The sequence below is a fragment of the Stenella coeruleoalba genome (assembly GCF_951394435.1).
Source record: "Stenella coeruleoalba genome assembly, chromosome: 11".
Lineage (NCBI taxonomy): Eukaryota > Metazoa > Chordata > Mammalia > Artiodactyla > Delphinidae > Stenella > Stenella coeruleoalba.
In genome coordinates this window covers 72670558-72691427 of record NC_137157.1, presented here as the reverse complement: position 1 = coordinate 72691427, position 20870 = coordinate 72670558, and the positions used below count along the sequence as shown (strand labels likewise).

Below are 20870 nucleotides of genomic sequence, written 5' to 3'. Positions count from 1 at the left end.
AGGGACAGAAATAATTAAGAAGAAATGTAAGCCCAAGATACATTAGATCTGACAATGAAGAGTTATTCAGTGAGTTCAAGTATTTCTGTTTTTAAATCATTAGATCACAGGGTTGTGAAAGTATATACCATTGCAGAGGCAAAATCATTGTTGGTATACTAAGAGGATCAATAAAGGGGATAAAACATGTAGACCCAATTTTCCAGAAAGGAGAAAAAAAAGTGGATTTCAGAAATTACAGATGAGTAAAACTTCTTGTTGAGTCTCAAAGAGGAAAATATTAAACAAATAATTACAAACACTTAAATGCTCATCAGTAAGAGATAACATCTCACAGGGGAAGGTCCTTGTAGAATTAATAGGCAGGAAATTAGGGGAATGTCATATTCACAATATATGTTGATTCCAATAAAGTCCATACAAAAAGCTTTTCAAATGATATCCCTATGGACATGGTGGGTAAGTATGAAACTGTTGCAGTAAGGTAGTTCCATCAATGGCTGAAGAGTCACCCCTAAAGAGTCAATGTTCCTCTCAGTCTGGAAAAAGGCCTTCAATATCTAGTCAGTCTTTCCCCAGAACTCAAGACAGATATGGCATGTTTATTAAATTGATATATTAAAGAGCTGCATTGTCTAGAAAAATTACCCCAAAAAATCCATTTAAGTATGTACTTAGCACTAAAATATTCATTGGATAAAATTTAAACATAAAATTTAAGTTGAAGATAGAACAGAACGCTCCAAGTAGGAAAGGAGCTTAATTAGATTTTAAAAGCTAAAGAAATTTGTTTATTGAATACAAGATCAATGGATCAACAATTTATGATTCTTCTACCAACACTTTCAATGACATGTGCAACAGAAGTAAGTATTTCAGGAGAAAGAAAGCAATAGAGCTACTATATTCTGCCAAGGCCACATCTGGAATGAGGCTGAGTTCCAGTTGCCACATTTTAAAAACAGCTTTGAAAAATCAGAGATTTTCCAAAACAGTGGAAGCAGAAAGAAGGATCTGCAGACTATATCATATTAGGAACAGATGAATCTAAAACTACTGAGCTGATAAGAGAACCTTCATCGGAGAGAGCATACAAAAGCACAGTTAAATAGCTGAATATTTAAAGAGCTGGCACATACACACAAAAAAGGTATACTGGATTAAATCTAGCATAGCTCAAGAGGGCTGATGACAGAACAATGAATAAAAACTTAAAGGAGGTAAATTAGGCTTAGGATTTAAAAAAAAAACTTTATTTTTGGGATTTAGTTATAATGATTTCGAAAAGTGAAGGGAGTTCCCCATTACCAGAAATAAGACCAGGAATTGTTACCACCTGGGTGTATAATTACAAAATCCAAAGTATTATTTGCATTCACACATCAATTTGAGATTCTTGAAATTAATGCTCAGTAACTTGTTGGCAATGTAAGAACTTAACCAGATTAAAACTGAAATGGTAGCAAAACCTCCTCAAAAGTCTAAAACTGTCATTTTGAAATCCTATCACTATTATGTGGGATTTATAGCTATGAACTGAAGCCATCAAATTATAACTATTGCTTCAAATGTTGAAAAGTTATGATCTAATGCATAGTCAATTGCTGCTCTTCTAAAACATTAAATATATATGTATGTATATTCTAACAACCTGATTATAAAGAAAAGAATTAATGTTAATAACCTAAGAGCTGTTTTGATCTGCATTTAATGACACAAATCATCCTAAGAAAAAAGCTAAACAGTACCCTTGGTTATTTAGCACTTGGTTATTTAGCACTATGTCTCCAAAAGAGTTCCTTCCTTCAGATTACTATCTTTATCCTAAGAATCTATTAATGTTTCCTGATGATATAATGTGCAACACAATTCTGTCATGTCAAAGGTTGTAATATTACAAAAGTGAATATTTGCCTCCAGTAACTTATGTATGGCATAGCCCTAGAGACCAGGATGTCTCTTTTTCATTCTTATGTGTTTTATTTATTCAGATTTCTGAAGAAAAATGATTTCAACATTAAATATAGCATCATATTTATTAGATACTGAAAGATACTCTCAAATATTCAGAATGTTAGAGTTAATATTTTATAGAGATTACCTTATACAAAAGGTAACAGAAAAAGTACAGAAATTGGAAACATAAACCCATGGTATTTCTTTCTCTATTAAAATTAATCTATCCACATTCTGAAGTATATAAATCAACTTTAAAATAGTTTAAGTTAAGTTTAAATATTGCAAACTTATACAACAGATCTGATGTGAAGGGAAAAAATGCTTATTTCTGATCCATGCAAAACCAGTAAAGTCTTGTAATACTGTGAATAAGATTAATTTCCTCTCCCTTCCCCTGCCTACCTTCTGGAGGATCTACTGATGATCAGGAAAATGGCCATAAAACATGGGAAAGAAGTGCAAAGAGAGAGGAGACAAACTGATTAGTGGGAAGAGGAAATGAAAGGAAAAAAGAGAAATTAGGGGTCCAAAAAACCCATAAACATGAAAAAAATGCCACATTGTTATTTGAAAAATAGCATCTACCAGTTAAAACAATTTATTATGTTTTTAAAATTCTTTTACTTTCTGTATCTTTCTATATTTTAGGTACCATAGCATCCTTTTTTCCCCTAGTATACCTTTTTTTAAAATCACAAATCCTGCCATAAACTTTTTATTTAAAATCGATAAATCAACATGAAAAAATACCTTATTCACTTCCCATGCCTTGAGGTGGAAAAACCCATTGAGGAGCAAACCTTTACATTAATTTTCAAAGAACTTAATTTCTTTAAAGAAAAGTTTTAGGTTATAGACAGAATACAAATAGCACAAATTTTAATGCTATCATATAAAAAAGTTTACCACTACTTTGAAAGGTATGATCACAAAAATATATTAAAATTAATGTTTAAAAACATCAGTGCATTTATATGGTTTACAAGTTATGAATGCAACAAAAATGAGATTTGTTTAAAGTTTCTAGGAAGGCATTTTAGAACATCAATGAAATGCCAGAACGTAGGAAAGAGAGAAAGTACCTGTGTACCTCCGACAGAGAGGAATCACTTTCATCAGACCTACAGTGAAAGAGTTAGAATTATGAGGGAAAAGAATACAGATGTCAACAGGTAAAGACACTGAGATTGAACTGATTCAACAGTATGAATAACAGAAATACAGCAAACATTTCCTTTACAGTGCCCTGCTTTTCTATTTGCACTGGATATCAGCAAATTCAGTGACAGCTAAATTAGTTAAAATTTTGTGCTTATGTTTTCTACCAAGATTTTGGGGGAAAAACTTTCTATTACTGATCCACAGAACCCATCTATCCTCACTTTCTAAAATGTAGGCCCTGAAGAGGAAAAACATCAAGCAAGTGAAATACATCACTTCAAGACTCTATTTAATTTGACTAGTACTAGAAAAAATTTTCAGTTTCAGTAGTCATTAATGAACTTTATTCCTCTTGATAATTACTTTAGATTTAGACTCTCATGTGGAAGTTGCACAAATACATTATATGTTTGCATGGAAAGCAAATCATTCAAAATTTAATAACCTTTGTGTTGTTTTTTTTTTTTTTTGCGGTACGCGGGCCTCTCACCGCCACAGCCTCTCCCATTGCGGAGCACAGGCTCCGGATGCACAGGCTCAGCGGTCGTGGCTCACGGGCCCAGCCGCTCTGCGGCATGTGGGATCTTCCCAGACCGGGGCACGAACCCGTGTTCCCTGCATCGGCAGGTGGACTCTCAACCACTGCGCCACCAGGGAAGCCCCAACCTGTGATTTTAATTCATCTCAAAAACATGGAGTTCTTCTGATTAGGCAGTCCCTCAGTAATAGTTGGGAGGTTTTACTGGGATTTTAAATACAGGTGAGCCACTCCTGTCAGCCTTAACCGGAAACCTCCAGGACTGACAATAAGTCTGGTTATCGTGAAAATCTATTTAGCTTGTATTATTATACAATATCCTTGGGAAGAATGAGGATAGAGTGAGTGCTGGCATATTATGTAATCAGAAACAATGTGTGGGACCTACTTCTAGCTGGTGAAATATGCTAGACTCAAAAAGGAGCCCAAAGAAAGTCATTAAAAAGGTAGGTGAGTTTTTTGAAAGTGTAGTCAGTTATTCCAAGTTTTAGTTTATAGAGACTACAACAGAGTCAAATGATTGGTAGGTAGCTCATAAACTATTTCAGTAAAAAGTATGGAACTATAATTAGATTGTCAAGATTATCAAAAGACCAAGAGAAAAATTTTATGACTGCGAATGCAAGGGAGACAAAATTTAGTAATTCTTCATCATTGCTAGTGAAAATGCACTTCCTAAAGACATTCTTAATGTTCTTCTACTCTTTCTCAGTTAAATGAGAGGTATGATTTAACAATGTTCAAGAGTCTTTTTTAAAATATATTTTAAAAAAATACCTATCTAGATCATTTGAAAGGACATGTCATCTGATTAAACTATATTAAAACCTAATTTTAATATAGTTTAATCTAACTGATTAAACTATATTAAAATCTAATCAAAAATATTATCCATAAATTAAGTAGATTAAAGAATCTTTCAAAATGATGGTGTGTCTCTCTAAGTCTATAGAACCATTTAGCATGATCTAAACATGCCAGACAGATCTTAAACAATACCCTGTAAATTTCAGAAATCGTTGATATATACAGGGAGATTATAGCATAGAAAACAAAGAACTGGTGTGGGATACTGAATATCAAGTACATATACTATCCAAAATGTTATCATTCAAAATCAAAGCAGACAAGTCAGTTAATAAACACCTTATGGCAACACTGTTAGTATGAAATTCTTGCAAGAGAGATTCTGGCTCAGTGTGGGAATATTTTTTCACTTCAAATTTAATGAAAATTATATTTTCCATACCCCTCCAATTTCTCTTCCCCAACAACCCACCCTGAGTTCTACCCCCTCCACCCATAAAGGTACTCTTCTATCCCAAGAATACAATTACTCAAGTTTTGTGGTGGATTTGTAGAACAACCAAATGATAACAACATGTTACACATATGGCAATGCTTTTGTAAGCTGTTATATCCACCAAAGGTAAAATAATTTGCCTCTTTTCAATGCAGGCTGTCTGGATTAGAGGCTTTTATAGGCTCAATGAAGCTGAAAAATCCCAAGAAATTTAACTTCAAGTGGTCTCAAAGATTTTTCAATTCCAATTTACTTGTAGCAGAAAAGGTAAGACAAGTGCTCAGTATAGCAATGCAAATCTATAGCAGGGAATAATGTTCAGCAGGAAAATTAATTTCTCTAATTTTGTCTATATGGTTCATTTCCCATTGGAAAAACACATGAAATATGGCAAGAGTTCACAAGTCAGACTCCATCTCCCACACAGAGAGAAGGCTAAATGTTTTCTACAGACTGTATTGAAAGGTTCAGAATATTATAATGAATAATTGGGGCTCTTTTACATAATGACTTACTTATCCTGCTGAACTGATGTGTTTCCCTGAGAAACAGTAAGACGATTAAAAACATTCAATTCATTACGGGGCCGGCTTGGTGGGGAAGAAGGAGGTGAAAGACTAGCCTCTGAGGTTCCAGAATCTGAGCTACAAGAAAAAAAGAACATTAAATAGGTGGCTTTAATTGGCTTTGATTTGTTAGAAATGTTGTAAGAAACATGTTTTTTTATAAAAGCTTTTCATTATACAATTCCTTCCTTGCTTCCTTTCTTCCTCTGTTCCTTTTTTATAAGATAAAATGCACTCTGAACAATTTAATTAAAAATTTTTTCCACTGATATTGGCTCGGTGCTTTGTGACAGCCTGGAGGGGTGGGATAGGGAGGGTGGGAGGGAGGGAGACGCAAGAGGGAAGACATATGGGAACATATGTATAACTGATTCACTTTGTTATAAAGCAGAAACTAACACACCATTGTAAAGCAATTATACCCCAATAAAGATGTTAAAAAAAAAAAAATTTTTTTTTCCACTGAATCTTGTTACATTGGCCACAAGATGGCACTAAAGAAAAAGTTCTGTCTGCTAAAATCTAAAGTCAGTATAAATAAAGCAAGCCAAATTTAAAATTATACAATTTTAGAGTTGAGAGCAAGTTGTTCACTTTACAGATGAGGAGACAGACCCTGAGAGTTTAAGAGGAATTTGCCTATTCAATTGATTCATTCATTTATTTTTAAATTACTTATTTGCTCCATCCCCTATCTCCTACTTATTCTTAAGACATTCGATTCAGTAGAAACAGGTAAATTACATCTTTAAATACAGGAAACAAGGATGATTAGAAGAGCAACCTCCATGACATTCACGTCAGCTAAACCAGTGGTCAAAGTAGAGAGTGTGCATGGTGGTACAAGGGAGGAGGATGGTATAAGATCATCCACTTGGGTACAGAAAATATATGAAAACTTCTTTCATAATTATTTTTATGTTAAAGAAATTGTTTTTACCAATACTTAAATATAGATTAGCATTGATATTCCTACTCAAGAGCATGTCAGAGATCTACCTGCTATATGCAGCTCCTTAGGAGACCTGAGGGAGATCTCAGTGTGCCACAGGGTAGAAAGGTAACAGTGGCTCTAACCCATTTATAACTTTCTGTGTGTTGTGGTGTTGCAATTTACAAATGTCCACGTAAGTGGACCATCAGATTATATTGTGTACTATTAAGTAAACTAACCCTCACAAAACACACAAATAGCTTTTAAACTATTTCAACAAAAAAAACAATTAAGGATAATACCAATTTAAACATAAAAGAACAGCAAGAAAATGGCACAAGTCACACATCTTCTAACACTAGATTTTTGTTAACCATTTTAAAGAGGTGAAATCAATGTCAGCTTTATCAGATGACAGTCAAAATTAATTTCAAAACTTTCTAGAAGACTATCTGTAGTTTTAATAAACTTCTCCTGAAAGGTATATTAACTCCAAAATGATATGCACAAATAATTGAAAAATAAATCAGACTATATGAATGGGGACAAGTGCTCAAATTTATTTACAAGTATGTGTTAACAAGAAAGTTAGACTACTTATACAAGCCAACAGCACACTTGATTGTCTTGATTAGTCAAATCAGTCACAATCCCAGAGTCAGTCTGAATATGGAAAATAATTTCACTATTGTGCTTTAGCATCTAAGTGCATCAGACATTTTATACAATCTAGTAGATAAAAAGCATGGGTAACTTACTGTTTTTGTTCCTTGGCCTTTGATTTTTCCCCTTTCTCATATGCCTTTCTCCTTGTTACAGGGGAAGGCTCTGGTAACTTTTTTTCTGATACAGATGACTGTCTGGAACTAAGAGAGAGAAAGGTTCTATAATCATCTAATTTTAAATATATACGTATAACTTTGGCAGATACTCAACCTAAATATTTAATAGATTAATAACTGGAACTTGAGAAAGATTATTTGGAAATAAGAAATAGAACTAGGACAGGAAAATATCACATGAGTTATTTTAATTAATGGGAGCTTGATAACTACATATTTAATTTTTAAATTGGCAATTTTGTCAAATACATACATGCTCATTATCTTTGAATGTAAACATCAATGCTATACTGCCAAATAGCTAAAATAATTTTTAAATTTTAAACATGAAGTGTTTAAGTTTGATTAGAATTGCTTCAGTTGAAGAAAAATTGTCTTTATAGTCTTGCAAGAACAAAAATATTAGAATATCAGAATATGAGAAACAATGAGACTTAATGAATTAATACTTACACAGTCACAAAAGAATACTACAGGTAATCACAAAAAACTACAATCATTTTACTTAACTAGTATTTAAGTATTAGTTAGCTATATCTATTTTAGTACTAAAAATATTTTTGTTTTATTATAGACTTTAAATGTTCAATAGTGGCTATGTAATTAATAATGTAAGACTATGATTGTTGTGTACAGTGGTAATGAATTTTAATTGAAAAAACTGAATTTTTTGCTATCCTTGACTAGCTTTATTAATAAGGAAAAAAACCACTAAGGAATTAGCAAGCAGGATCCCCAGAATGGGCTTACAGTGATTCCTATTTGAAAGTGAAAACTAAATATAATTAAACTTCACGTGCCTGATTTTTCTAATTAGAGGAAATCACATTTTAGAAGTTCTGCATCATTTAAATCATAAGGCCCACTTGAGTAAATTCTTTTACTTTATGCAATGGAAGTCATGTAGTAATGGGATATAAGAGTTACTGCACCAAGCACATGACCAACTTTTAAATTTGTACAGAATTACACAAACATCTTAATTTATGAAAACTTAGATAATAAGTCATGTGAAGAGACAGTGTCTAAAAGACATTTCTACAACCTGTCATGAATGATACATTTTTAAAATGAAAAACAAAAGGGCAAAAGGAAGGTATTACCTGAATTCTGGATTCCAGGTCATAGATTTAGTCTTGAAGTTCCAAAAGTCTCTATTCATCTGATAGACTAAATGCTGAACACATAGGAGTCTCTAAAATCTGTTCTCAGTTCTATATCACTACCTTCACCAAAAGCAATTCTTCCACTGTTATCTTACCAAAAAAGCACTGAAGCCATAAGCTATACTGGTTAGCAATCTCTAAGAGCAAATCTAATAGTTAATTACATAAGTCACCTCAAGCACATGCAAGATAGTTCTGTCATTAAAATTAATTTTGGAACTAAAGGTAGCAGATGGGCTTACTGAATGGAAGACAGTGAAAATATCTTTATAAGATGAAGAAAGTTATGGGAAACAGATGTTCAAATTAGGGTGGGGAGTATGACATACAGAGTCATATAGTATGAACCATTTTTTGGGCAATATTTCCCAATGCAATGATGTGTTCATTCAATAGATCATCTGCTAGATCACACGTGAGAGTTAGTTTGGAAAAAAGCCATTAAAAATCTTTACCAGTGAATGACTGATGTAATTTTAATATAACTAACAAAACACACACACACATACACACACACACACACACACACACACACACACACACACAGGCCTGTGTAGGGAAATCTTTGTTCTCAAGATAATAATGAAAAATTTTTAAATAAGATTTGTTTTGAATGGAATGTTTTTTGTTAAGATTATCATAGAGAGGAGAGGTAATATTTCCTCCTTCAAATCTTTAATAATACAATATTTATACTTTGTGTGTACACTCCCAGACGTGCAATGTGCTTCAAGGCAAAGAATTAGGAAAATTCAAAATGTATTATTTGTAATTGACATTTGTATTTTTCTTTAAAAGTATCAGCAAAGGTTTACTATCTTGACCAGGCTCTTAGAACTAGGATATAATGTAATTTAGAGTAAATTTAAGAATCTTTAAAGCTTCTGTTTTATATAATGGTTTTATAGGTATAACTTTAATCTAGTTTAGGTGTTTCTAAATAGATTTTTTCTGTAATTCACAACTCAGCCTTTATAAAAATTATAATCTTTAAGAAAGACCCTAAAACTTAGAAATAAGACAAAGTAATTCAACAAAGAACATCTCATTTAAATTATTTTGAATGTCCAAAAATTAGGAGACACAACACCTAACAGAAATTACTTTGAAAACTAGAGATCTTATTTACATAAATTTTAAAAAATAGAAATAAGAAATTAGCAACATGCATTTTTTTTTTTAAAAAAGAAAGCCAAAAGAAAGGAAGTTAGTGTAGCTGGGCCAGACTTACATGCTGCCTATCTTAGAAGGGAAGCCAGATGGGGGAGGGAGCTCTTTTTCCCTAGCAGAAGTACTTGTCTCTGTATTCATTCCAATCTCTTGCCCTTCTGCAACAGGTGTAAGAGGGCCAGGCAAGGAGGCATCTCCTGTACTAGTGTCTGAAGCTAGTTCACTGCTATCTGCATACAGCAATTCCATTTGAGTGGTGGTTCTCCTTCGGGCCTAGTCAGAGAATGGAAGGAAAAACAATCATGTGCAAATTTTCGCAGGGAAGATGACTAGGCGATATTTAATATTCATTTGAAATAGGTAAAACATTTAGCATGTCTTTTCCTAGCAAGTGTGTCAAATATAACATGTAAGATAGTGACAAGCCAGAGCTACAGCCAGATAAGACCTTTAGAGGTCGTAATAATAGCCAACATTTCTGTTGGATGCCAGAAATTGTTATAAATACTTTACTATATTAGTATATACTATCATTATCCCAATTCACAAATGAGAGAACTGAGGCACAGAGAAGCTAAAAGTCCAAAGTCACACAGCTAGTAAGTGGCAAAGCCAGATTCAAAACCAGGCAATCTGCCTCCAATATTATTGTGCTATACTGCCATTCATCGCCAGCTCCCTCAACATATCATTTAAAAAAAAAAAAAGAAAGAAAGAAAGAAGAAAGAAATTAAACCAAAAGATAGTTGCAGGGACATTCAACTAAATTCTGATGTTTCCCAGGCTTAGATGATTTATTTAATATAAATTTTAATTTCATTTTACTATCAATTTTTACATCTGTTTCTCCTTTTTTATGACCCTGCCCCCTGACGCTTTAACTGGGTGTTTAATCTGCCTGCTGGATATCTACCACCAGTCCATACCAGCTTTTGTCAGCATGGTGAGGCAGGTGAAGGTTATTTTCCTAGAATCTAAATTTACCATAAGCATTCCCTTCCATACTCCTGAAAAACCAATGGGACTACCTTGTTGTTAACGCTTAGAGTTGGCTGCTATCGCTAATGTATTAACAGATAATCAAGGTGTTTACCAGATTAGAAACCTCTAAAGGGCAGACAACCTGTTTTATTCAACTTTGTATCCCCTGCATTTAACATAGTGCTGGTAAATATCTATTTAAAATATATACTCAACTTCACTTTTTCAATGAGTGAAAAATAAATAATATGAGAACCTTTTAGGCATCTTTGCAGTTCAAAAGGAGTGGTAGATAATACCTGAAAACTTTTGGAAAGAGAAAGCCCTGCAGGTCAACCTTTTACCCTGTCAGTTCTCCCTACTGCAAATTGAGTCATTTTCTTGGGAATTCCGAACCACGGTGGGTTTTATTAGGAGATGACCTTTAGGCTACCACTTCACATTTCTCTCTGGCTTTCACAAGGCCTGAAAGACCAAGTTACCTTAGGAGATTCTCTCCTCCACTTAAGACTGGATCCAAACTATACTCAAATGCTTTCTTTGAGTTTGGGTAACTTCTACTTAGTCACTTAGAATAATAAGACACAAACCACATGTCACCAAGCCAGTACCTCAAGGACCATACATAAAGACTGGAGATGTTTTTCAGTTGGCTAGCCCAGTATTTTAAAGATAAGGAAATTCTCCATTAAAATCCATATTTAAAGCTTCTCTTTAAAAAGTTGAGGATCTGGTAGCCTTAGGCCCATATTCCATCATGGCAAAAATAAGCAGTAGTTGAGTGGTGGCTATTTGCTTTAGATGCAGCATGTCCACTTCAGGTAATCATAATAATCCCTATTAATTACCTTATATTCAGCCAAATTACTCATTTATATTACCTGGCTAACCACTGTGGGCCTTAAATCCATCCTGTCCATTAGCACAGTACTATTTTGAGTCCTGATTTCATCCATTCATTCAACAAATATTTACTAAGCACTACAAGAATTCTTTGTTTTCAAACATCTTAAGATAGTTAGTTAATTCATCTAGTACCAATGTTACCAACACTCAATCTGAAATAGACCATGTGTTTCTTACACATCTAACAGGATGTATCCTTTATTTTTTTAAGCTTCACAAATATACATTATAGCATCAATTTTCAATACAAAATGATGATTAAGAGTTGGCCTATTCAAACCACCTCAAGACACAGTTAAACAAAATAAATAAGGAATACTTGAGGACATACTAGAATGTTAAAATTTCAAAAATCTCCTGTCAATCTAAATTATTTTTAAGGATTGTTTTCCATAATCATATCTTATCTAGTAGAAAAAGTACAAGAATACAGTAAATCACAAGTTTCACAAAGGAGCAATTTTTCAATATAAATTTTTTTCAAGGGGGAATATGATAAAGAACTAAATTTCTTACACATGAAATCTTTGGTAAAAGCATGCCTACTTGCTGACCTATTAAGAGTCAAACCTGAGGCCTATGTGATTAATAGTGACAATAAAGAACAGCAGAAAAAATGTTTACCTGGTATTTTCAATTCTCCTTACCTTGTTTTTAGGTTTCACTTCACCACAAAGCTTCATAAGGTCTGAAGAGAGTGAGCTATGTGCAAATAAGTAATTAACCACATGATTAAAAGGGAACTTATAGAAAACTGTATGTCCTCTAATGAGTACAAGTATGGAAAAAAATTTATATGCCTACAGAAAACACAGAAAGACAATATTTAAAATCAAAATAAACTAATTAAAATAGTCCATTTTCCTTCCTTAAATATCCCAGTATTTTTATTTTAAAGTTTTTGATGGTTAAACAATACTTAGTTGGGCTTCCATATTACTGTTTCTAGTTCTCTTCCCTTAGCCATAAAATCCAAAATTATTTGTTTTATGGTAATTCTTTGATGCACAGGATAAAATTATTAAAAATATTACAGAAATAAGTCAAATCTATTAAGTTTCTAAAGCCTCTCTTACCTTCCTTCTGATCCTGGGCTGTTTAAAGGTACATCCTCATCAGTGCTGTCCTCTACATTTTCTAAAAAAATGTCAAAAATGTAAGTATCATCCACATGTCACAATTTGAATGATGACTGTAATCCCTATGCTATAATAAGCAACAGCCCAAGTTCTCTCAATATGGGCACTTTGGTTTTAGTAACTGAATCAAATTAGAAATGTAAAAAAATATTTCTAAGAAACTCCTTTGATTATATGCCCTAGGATGAGAAAAATATGTTCAAAATAGGAAAGCTATGAGTTGAATGATAAAACAGAACAGCATTCACAGGATGGAAATGAGATCATGTATTTATCAGAGTATGTAGAATTATTTATATATTTTTCAGAGTATGTATTTCAGAGTATGTATTTATCCCACACCATCCATGTATGAAAAACCACTGAGTAAAACACAAGATTAAAGTAAATGCTGCATGCGCTCCCTTTAATGTACTGAGCCAACTTCAAAAACTACATAGGTATAAACATAGTTGTACTTTATCAGTATTCCAACTTATATATTTTCCTTTATTTTTATTTTTGTTTTCAAGTAGAGAGAGAGCATGTGTGTGTGTCAAGGTATTCAGGAGTTACATACCAGCATGCAGCTCATTCACATGTACATAAAGGACTAAAACTATGGGTTTCCATGCAACAGTTTTGTAGATAAATACAAACAAACCACTGCTATTTCAGAACAACTGTAGCACACTAATAAAAAGAGAGGAAAAAGCAAACATATAAAACTAGTAGGAAGTCAGTAAATAAAACAGCCACTGAAAGTAAATTATTTAAAATGTCAGTGAGCCCCTAACACAGGTGCAAGTTTTCAAAACTTATACATTTTATTATAAAGCCATTCCACAAAACTAAAGGCAATACTATCAACAATTATACGTTGGGGACTTCGCTCGTGGTCCAGTGGTAAAACATCCACTTCCAATGCAGGGGATGTGGGTTCGATCCCTGGTCAGGCAACTAAGATCCCACATGCCGCAGGGCAACTAAGCCCTTGCGCCACAACTACCAAGCTCGCACGCCTCAACAAGAGAGCCCGCCTGCCACAAACTATAGAGCTCATGTGCTCTGGAACCCATGCACCACAACTACAGAGCCCATGTGCCCTAGAGTCCGTGTGCCACAACTAGAGAGAAAAAACCCACACACCACAACTAGAAAAGCCCAGGCACCGCAACTAGAGAGAAGCCTGAGCAGACCGTGCACTGTAATGAAAAGATCACTTGTGCCTCAATAAGATCCTGTGTGCCGCAACTAAGACCCGATGCAGGCAAAAAATTAAGGAAAATAAATAAATAGAATATTTAAAAATAATTATATATATGTCAGTGAAAAATATACAGTATTCATCCCCCTTTAACTTTTACATTTATATCATACAGGTGGATTATGCTCATAAGTCAACTAATTCCTTTCTCAGATGCTCCCATTCTTCCTCACTGTTTAGCAGACACTTCGATAGAAATTCAGTAATACTTGATAGCATTATCTAAAATGGAGCCCATCTAGGACCCACACAAAGGGAGTTTACTTTCCGAAATGAGCAAAATGGTGGTCTTGAAGGCAATGTGTATCTCAAAGCCCACGCTTGCAGGCTGGAGGATGTGCTTCAAAGAAAGGATAATTGAGTGCTAAGGTGACTGAATTAGTCAATAACATAGAAAATGTAAAGAAATGACAAATCTAGTCTTTATTTTTCCATGTATAAAAGCAGGCTAAGATTGACTAGTAATTTTCTTGTAGGGAGTGATGAAACAAGTTAGTATATTAAACATCATATGAGTGCTCAGTAAAAGCTACTTAGCTCTTGCATATGCATATATGCCTTATTTAGAGATAATTACAGTTTGACATAACCAACCCAGCCAGAGGATACAACCCTCCACCCAGACATTCACCAAAATAGACACCTCTTCAGGACTGAGCTTTGTCTGTAGCACTACAGCCATCTGGGCAGCAGGACATGCCATCACCTCACTGCTCTACTCTCAACTCTAAGAACATAATTCCAGCCCAACACCAGCTTCTCTTCTCATCACTGAGCATTAAAGCTAAAAGCAGAGACGTAAAACTGCAAAATGCTTTAAAGTTCATACATATCGGTACACAGCTGCATAATCTCACATCACTAGAAGTTAACCAAACAGTTACTATTAAAGTCTTTTTTAAAGTTTATATAGGTATATAGATATGTATATATGTATGTATATGTGTGTGTCTGTATATATATATATATATGTATATATACATATATATATATATGTAGTGTATGGAAAAGAGTTAACATAGCAGCCCAGAGACTACTATCCTTAGAAAGGCCTCCTTGCAAGGTTGGATTTTGTCTGTCATCTGAAACTTGGCTCTCAGAGTATCCCTAGTCATCAGTTAACTAGTGAGGGAAGTTCATTATACCTAGAACATTTGTGCAAACAATATGGCTTATGCTGAGAACTCCTGCTTTCCTTCTGGAGTCTAAAATTCTCGTATATACTAGACAAAGCGTGCCTATGTGACTAGTTCCCAGTAAAAACCTCAGGTGCTGAGTGTCTAATGGACTTCCTTGGGTGTACACTATGCACACATGTTGTTGCATTTTCATTCCGGGGGAAAAGTGCATTCTGTGTGATGTTTCCTGGGAGGGAGAGAGCATAAGGCAGCCTGGACATGGATTCCTCCTGACTCCATCTGAGTCTTTTTCCTTTACAATCTTGTTGTGTATCCTTCCTACATTGCTCTCATGAATCTTTGCCATGAATACAACTATATGCTGAGCCCCCTGAGTCTTCTAGCAAATCCCCAAACATAGGAGAAGATCTTAGGAACACCAACATAGGTAGGGAAAAAAGAAGGGGAAAATAAAGATGTTCTTCAAAGGCTACAACAATACAAGCCTATTAGCATGGAGTACTGGCCCTTGCTCCCCCTCTAGCCTTATATTCATCATCCTACACCACATACTTGTTGCTCCAGAGCACCAACCTGCTTGAAGTCCTCATTCATACAATATTTTGGCTAAATGTCCAACTTTTAACTTACTCCCTGCTCAGAGTGACTCTTCTGCCCAGCCCCTTTCCACCTTGTCTCTTGCCTGGCTAAATCTTTTTCTTCATTTATGTTTCAGCTCAAATTTCACCCCCTCCAGAAGGCCTCCATCAACTCCTCCATTCTTGCTGGGTAGCCCCATTCTGTGTTCCCATAATTCCCTGTACATATCTCAATCTCTGCCCTGTCTGCAATGTATCATAATCTGTTCATGGTCTGTCACCCTCAGCAAGGTATCAAGTCCATGAGGGCAAAACTCTGTGTCTTATTTATCTTTGAATCCCAGCACCCAGCCCAAAGTTGAGATAAATTGAAACTAAATAAATATTTTTTAAAGCAATGAATATGACCATCTAGTTTTTGTGTATTTAACTTCCATGTTTTTCTCCTTCCGTGCTTTTCTTCTAAGCACCTCTGGTCTAGATTATGGTCTTAGGGAAAATTTATGCCATGAGTCACAGGTTATATCAGCTGAATGTGTTTCCCCTCTCTGTTTTTGACCCTGCTTTAAGCTACAGATAATTAAAAGTTGCTTGAAAGCTGTGAAAAAGTAACAATGCACATCAAATAGCAGTTTAATATTTTCTGCACAAAAGGACATCAAAGAGGGCATTGCATTTTTCTTCCAAGTTAAAAGAGATAATGGACTTAAATAAGAATTTACTTATTACTATAAATTGAGCCACTAAGATGAAGAAGAACAAAGAAAAGTCAGAGGAGGAGGAGGGGGAGAAGGATAAGAGGAAGAAGGAGGAAGAGGAAGAGGAAAAGAAACATACTTAATAACACATGGAATGGCAAAAATTCTGGTTATAATTCAGAAATTTGGGCAGCCTAACATGGTTCCTTAATATAACCAATCCTTTTTCTACCTGTCTTTGTTATAGCTTGAGCAGGATAAAAGTTGTAGCCTGTCCATATCTGTATTATGGAATTGATCTCAAGGAAATACTATTTTGAGATTTAACACACAGGGTAAACGTCTAAAAAAATCAAACAGGGCTTCCCTGGTGGCTCAGTGGTTGAGAGTCCGCCTGCCAATGCAGGGGACACGGGTTTGTGCCCCGGTCTGGGAAGATCCCACATGCCGCGAACAGGCTAGGCCCGTGAGCCATGACCGCTGAGCCTGCGCGTCCGGAGCCTGTGCTCCACAACGGGAAAGGCCACAACAGTGAGAGGCCCGCGTACCGGGAAAAAAAAAAAGAACCAAATAGTTCATGTATTTTATTTGCATCGTTTAAAATAAATTCAGATTCATAGGTTATGTTTATTTTAATAACCCAGAGAGGAAATTACATTTAATCTTTCAGTTACATTCCTCTCCATCAAGTATTAGAAAATTTTGACAGCTGCGTGATTAGAAAAAAGTTAAGATCAGATTTTGAAATAATTTGAAATAAAAACTGGTCCAAAATAATCATTCACGAAAATTGCAAGTAATAAAATTACACTGATGCTTCTGATCCTTCATGTATATAACCACTAGAAGGAGTATAGATACTACTCATGAGTGGGTGTAGTTCACATGAATGTTGTACTGGCAAGGGAAAATGTCAAAAATCTCAATACTCAGTGATATCTAAAGCTCTAACTTGAAAATATTATAATTATAAATAATGTTTTAATCTGTTCATTAAAATCCTTTGGATAGTTTTATTCAAGTTACAATATTAAAATATACGTGGCTTAATTTTATAAAACTTAAGATCAACTGAGAATCTAGCAAATATAAACCAAAAACAAATATATATAAAAGATAAATAACACAGAAAGTTATTTATGAGGGTAAAACAACAGATTCAAGTTAACAGATAGATTTAAAAATTAAAAAGGAATATATGTTCCATTTTTTACTACAAGAAAGAGGGGCTTATGAAACTGGAACCAAATCTGGAGTTCAAATAATAAAATAGAAAAATAAACATACTTCTTTAAACATCTAAGAACTTAAAAATCAGGAAATGTGTAAGAAAGACAAAAGACTTAGTATGTTTGTGGTCACAGATACATTTCATAAAAGATCATGCAAAAACCAGCTCGCTGCCAATAAAAATTTTTAAATAAGATGTACCACAATTAGTGTACATGAACAATTAGTAATTCATGCAGCTGTAGGGTACACAGAAAGCTAAACATACTTACCTAATGGTATGCTATCTAGATCTGTGTAAATAACAGCAAAAAGGAAACAAAAAGCAATACTCCAATCAAAACAAATCCAATGTTAAGAACTCTCATATAAAACAAGATTATGTATCATTTATAAGATATATAGAATAGATGCCATAGCAAACACTTATAAATTTATTTTTTAAGGCAGTTAGATATGTAAAGTAATGAAACTTGGTTAATACTTTAAATAATTTAAACAACCAATTCAGAAGCATGGTTGATCTTATTTATTCATAAAAACTAATTACTTAATAATGCTAAGGAAGCCTTTTTAAGTTGCTAATCATTTCTTGCAATGACAATAATTACATCCCCCAAAATTTATACATGCAAATTAAAGCAGGAATAATTATCAAAAGCATAAGTAAATATAGCATCTATTCAGTCAAGCTATAGGGAAAAAAGGTAGAGTATAGCATACTCAAAGAGCAAAGTTACCATGCAATTTATTTAACTAAAATTTAATCCAAATTACCTTGTAAAGCATGACCTAGTAAAGCATCTAGCTCAGGATTTAATTCTGCTTTCTCTTTCAACATATGAAATAAGAGCTGGTTTTGTGTAGCACTGGTTATTTCAGTTTGTTTAAGCCGACCTTCAAGTACTTTAATTTGAGCCTCTTTCTGGGCAGCCTGAAGACCCTATAACAACAACCCCCCCAAAAAAAATTTATCTTAGATCATACAAAACAGAATCTACCACACAAAGATCTGTATCAAATAGCAAATGCATATGATGTATGGACTTTGACATTAAATAGATCTCGATTCAGCCCAGCTTCTGCACTTGCAAGCTCGTTGACCCTAAGCAAGTTACCTTATCTTCCCGATTCTCAGTTTCCAAATATTCAAATGATATGAATGATTCTTACTTCCTTCCACGTTGTGAGGATTAAGTGAGAGAACAAACCATTAAAGGTCTAGCACAGTCTCAACGTGGGAAAAAAGGTGAGTCAGAAATTATCACCTTTAATATTTAGGCAGAAGTTTCTGAAGACAAGGAGAGTGCAACTGTATTTTTTCCTTTCTGATTTTTTTTGAGCACCCTAAGAGATTTTTCTTTTAACTTTTCCTTTGTTAAAGTGAAAAAGAAATTATTCTTTAAGTTGTTTACCTGTTCTAATACACAAGCACAAAGATGAGAAGCTAATGGAATTGATGTAAATACTGCTGAGTTTTCTTAACTCTAAGGAAAAGAATCTTCCTCCTTATTACAAAGGAAAGGGTCAATAGAGAAAGATAAGCAAAATTGCAATGAATTAACCAAAGCTTAGGTTTTCAATAATAGTGTAGTTAGAACTTACCTTATTGATGCCCATTGACAGGAAGTGATCTAGCAGGTATCTGGCTTCTGTAAGTGTACAAGCATTAATGACTGCAGTGACATCCAACGTTTCTCCTTCTTCCTACATCAAACCAACATATGATGTATCATTACCTTGACCTGAATGTATTTAACAGAAGACAAAGCCATTGTTTCATGCATTTATTTGATATCATTGGATTAGCTAATGTGACTCCACAGAAAAGTATAAAATATGATCCCTACTCCAAGAAACATATGGTCTAGTTTAAAAGACAAGACATTTGAGCAGTTAAGAACTCAAGGTTGATTAATACATTATATATGCCTTGTGTAAACAATAATAATATCACAAAATAGGCACAGAAATGGAAAGCAGGCAGGGAGTGGTATACATGCAAAACCTAAGAATCACATTAAACCATAGACAGAAAATACCTTCATATAAAAATTCAAAGTGTTTTTAATGACAAAAAATACAAAAATACTTCTTATTAAGTCATTAAACACCTTTTTAGTTACAAACCTTTGCTTCTTCCATCTGCATGATGTTGGCTTGACAATCAGAAATACTGTCATTGATATAATCTATATTAGCAGTTAATGACTCCATCTCCTCATTGATGGTAACCACATTTTTATCTCCCTCTCCATTTTCCTTGACTATCTTTTCCCTTCTTTTTGAAAGCTTCTCTCGTCTTTTTGTGAGTTCTTCCCTTTGCTATTGAGAAAACAGATTTGATTTTAAGAAATTATTTTCATCTAGGACCTTGAGAACATTATGCCAAATGAAATGAGTTAACAGAAGGGCAAATACTGCAGGATTCCACTTATATGAGGCAACTAAAATAGTCACACTCATAGAAGCAGTAAATAGAATGGTGGCTACCAAGGGCTGGGGGGAGGAGGAAATGGGGATCTGCTGTTCAGTGGATATAAAGTTTCAGTTATGCAAGAGGAATAAGTTATAGAACTCTTCTTTACAACATTGTGCTTATAGCTAACAACACTGTGCTGTACATTTAAAAATGTGTTAAGAGGGTAGCTCTCATGGTATCTGATCTTACCACAATTAAAAAAAAGAAATGGAGATAGCCTCAACCGCCAGAGGGCAGACAGCAGAAGCAAGAAGAACTACAATCCTGTAGCCTGTGGAACAAAAATCACATTCACAGAAAGATAGAGAAGATGAAAAGCAGAGGGCTATGTACCAGATGAAGGAACAAGATAAAACCGCAGAAAAACAACTAAATGAAGTGGAGATAGGCAACCTTCCACAAAAAGAATTCAGAATACTGATAGTGAAGATGATGCAGGACCTCTGAAAAAGAATGGAGGCAAAGATTGAGAAGATGCAAGAAATGTTTAACAAAGACCTAGAAGAATTAAAGAAGAAACAAACAGAAATGAACAATACAATAACTGAAATGAAAACTACACTAGAAGGAATGAATAGCAGAATAACTGAAGCAGAAGAACAGATAATTGACCTGGAAGACAGAATGGTGGAATTCACTGCTGAGGAACAGAATAAAGAAAAAAGAATGAAAAGAAATGAAGACAGCCTAACAGACCTCTGGGACAACATTAAACGCAAGAATATTCGCATTATAGGGATCCCAGAAGAAGAAGAGAGAGTGAAAGGACCCGAGAAAATATTTGAAGAGATTATAGTCGAAAACTTCCCTAACATGGGAAAGTAAATAGCTA

The 20870-nt window shown here is 34.2% G+C and overlaps 1 protein-coding gene across 7 annotated transcripts in view; it reads right to left on the bottom strand.

The window, feature by feature from the left end:
• The window catches only part of KIF21A (kinesin family member 21A), a 157633-nt gene that overhangs the window by 15749 nt on the left and 121014 nt on the right, over window positions 1–20870 (bottom strand). Inside the window, exons 20-30 of one of the 7 annotated variants that reach the window (XM_079937626.1) lie at window positions 19687–19881; window positions 19162–19263; window positions 18334–18499; window positions 17829–17849; window positions 12603–12663; window positions 12174–12228; window positions 9701–9912; window positions 7220–7327; window positions 5477–5605; window positions 3042–3080; window positions 2362–2376 (exon numbers count right to left, since the gene is read on the bottom strand). In XM_079937626.1, coding sequence (XP_079793752.1) covers window positions 2362–2376; window positions 3042–3080; window positions 5477–5605; window positions 7220–7327; window positions 9701–9912; window positions 12174–12228; window positions 12603–12663; window positions 17829–17849; window positions 18334–18499; window positions 19162–19263; window positions 19687–19881 — 1103 coding nt within the window. The remainder of the gene's footprint in view (window positions 1–2361; window positions 2377–3041; window positions 3081–5476; window positions 5606–7219; window positions 7328–9700; window positions 9913–12173; window positions 12229–12602; window positions 12664–17828; window positions 17850–18333; window positions 18500–19161; window positions 19264–19686; window positions 19882–20870) is intronic. The other 6 variants (XM_079937627.1, XM_079937628.1, XM_079937629.1 and 3 more) reach the window with 6 other exon arrangements.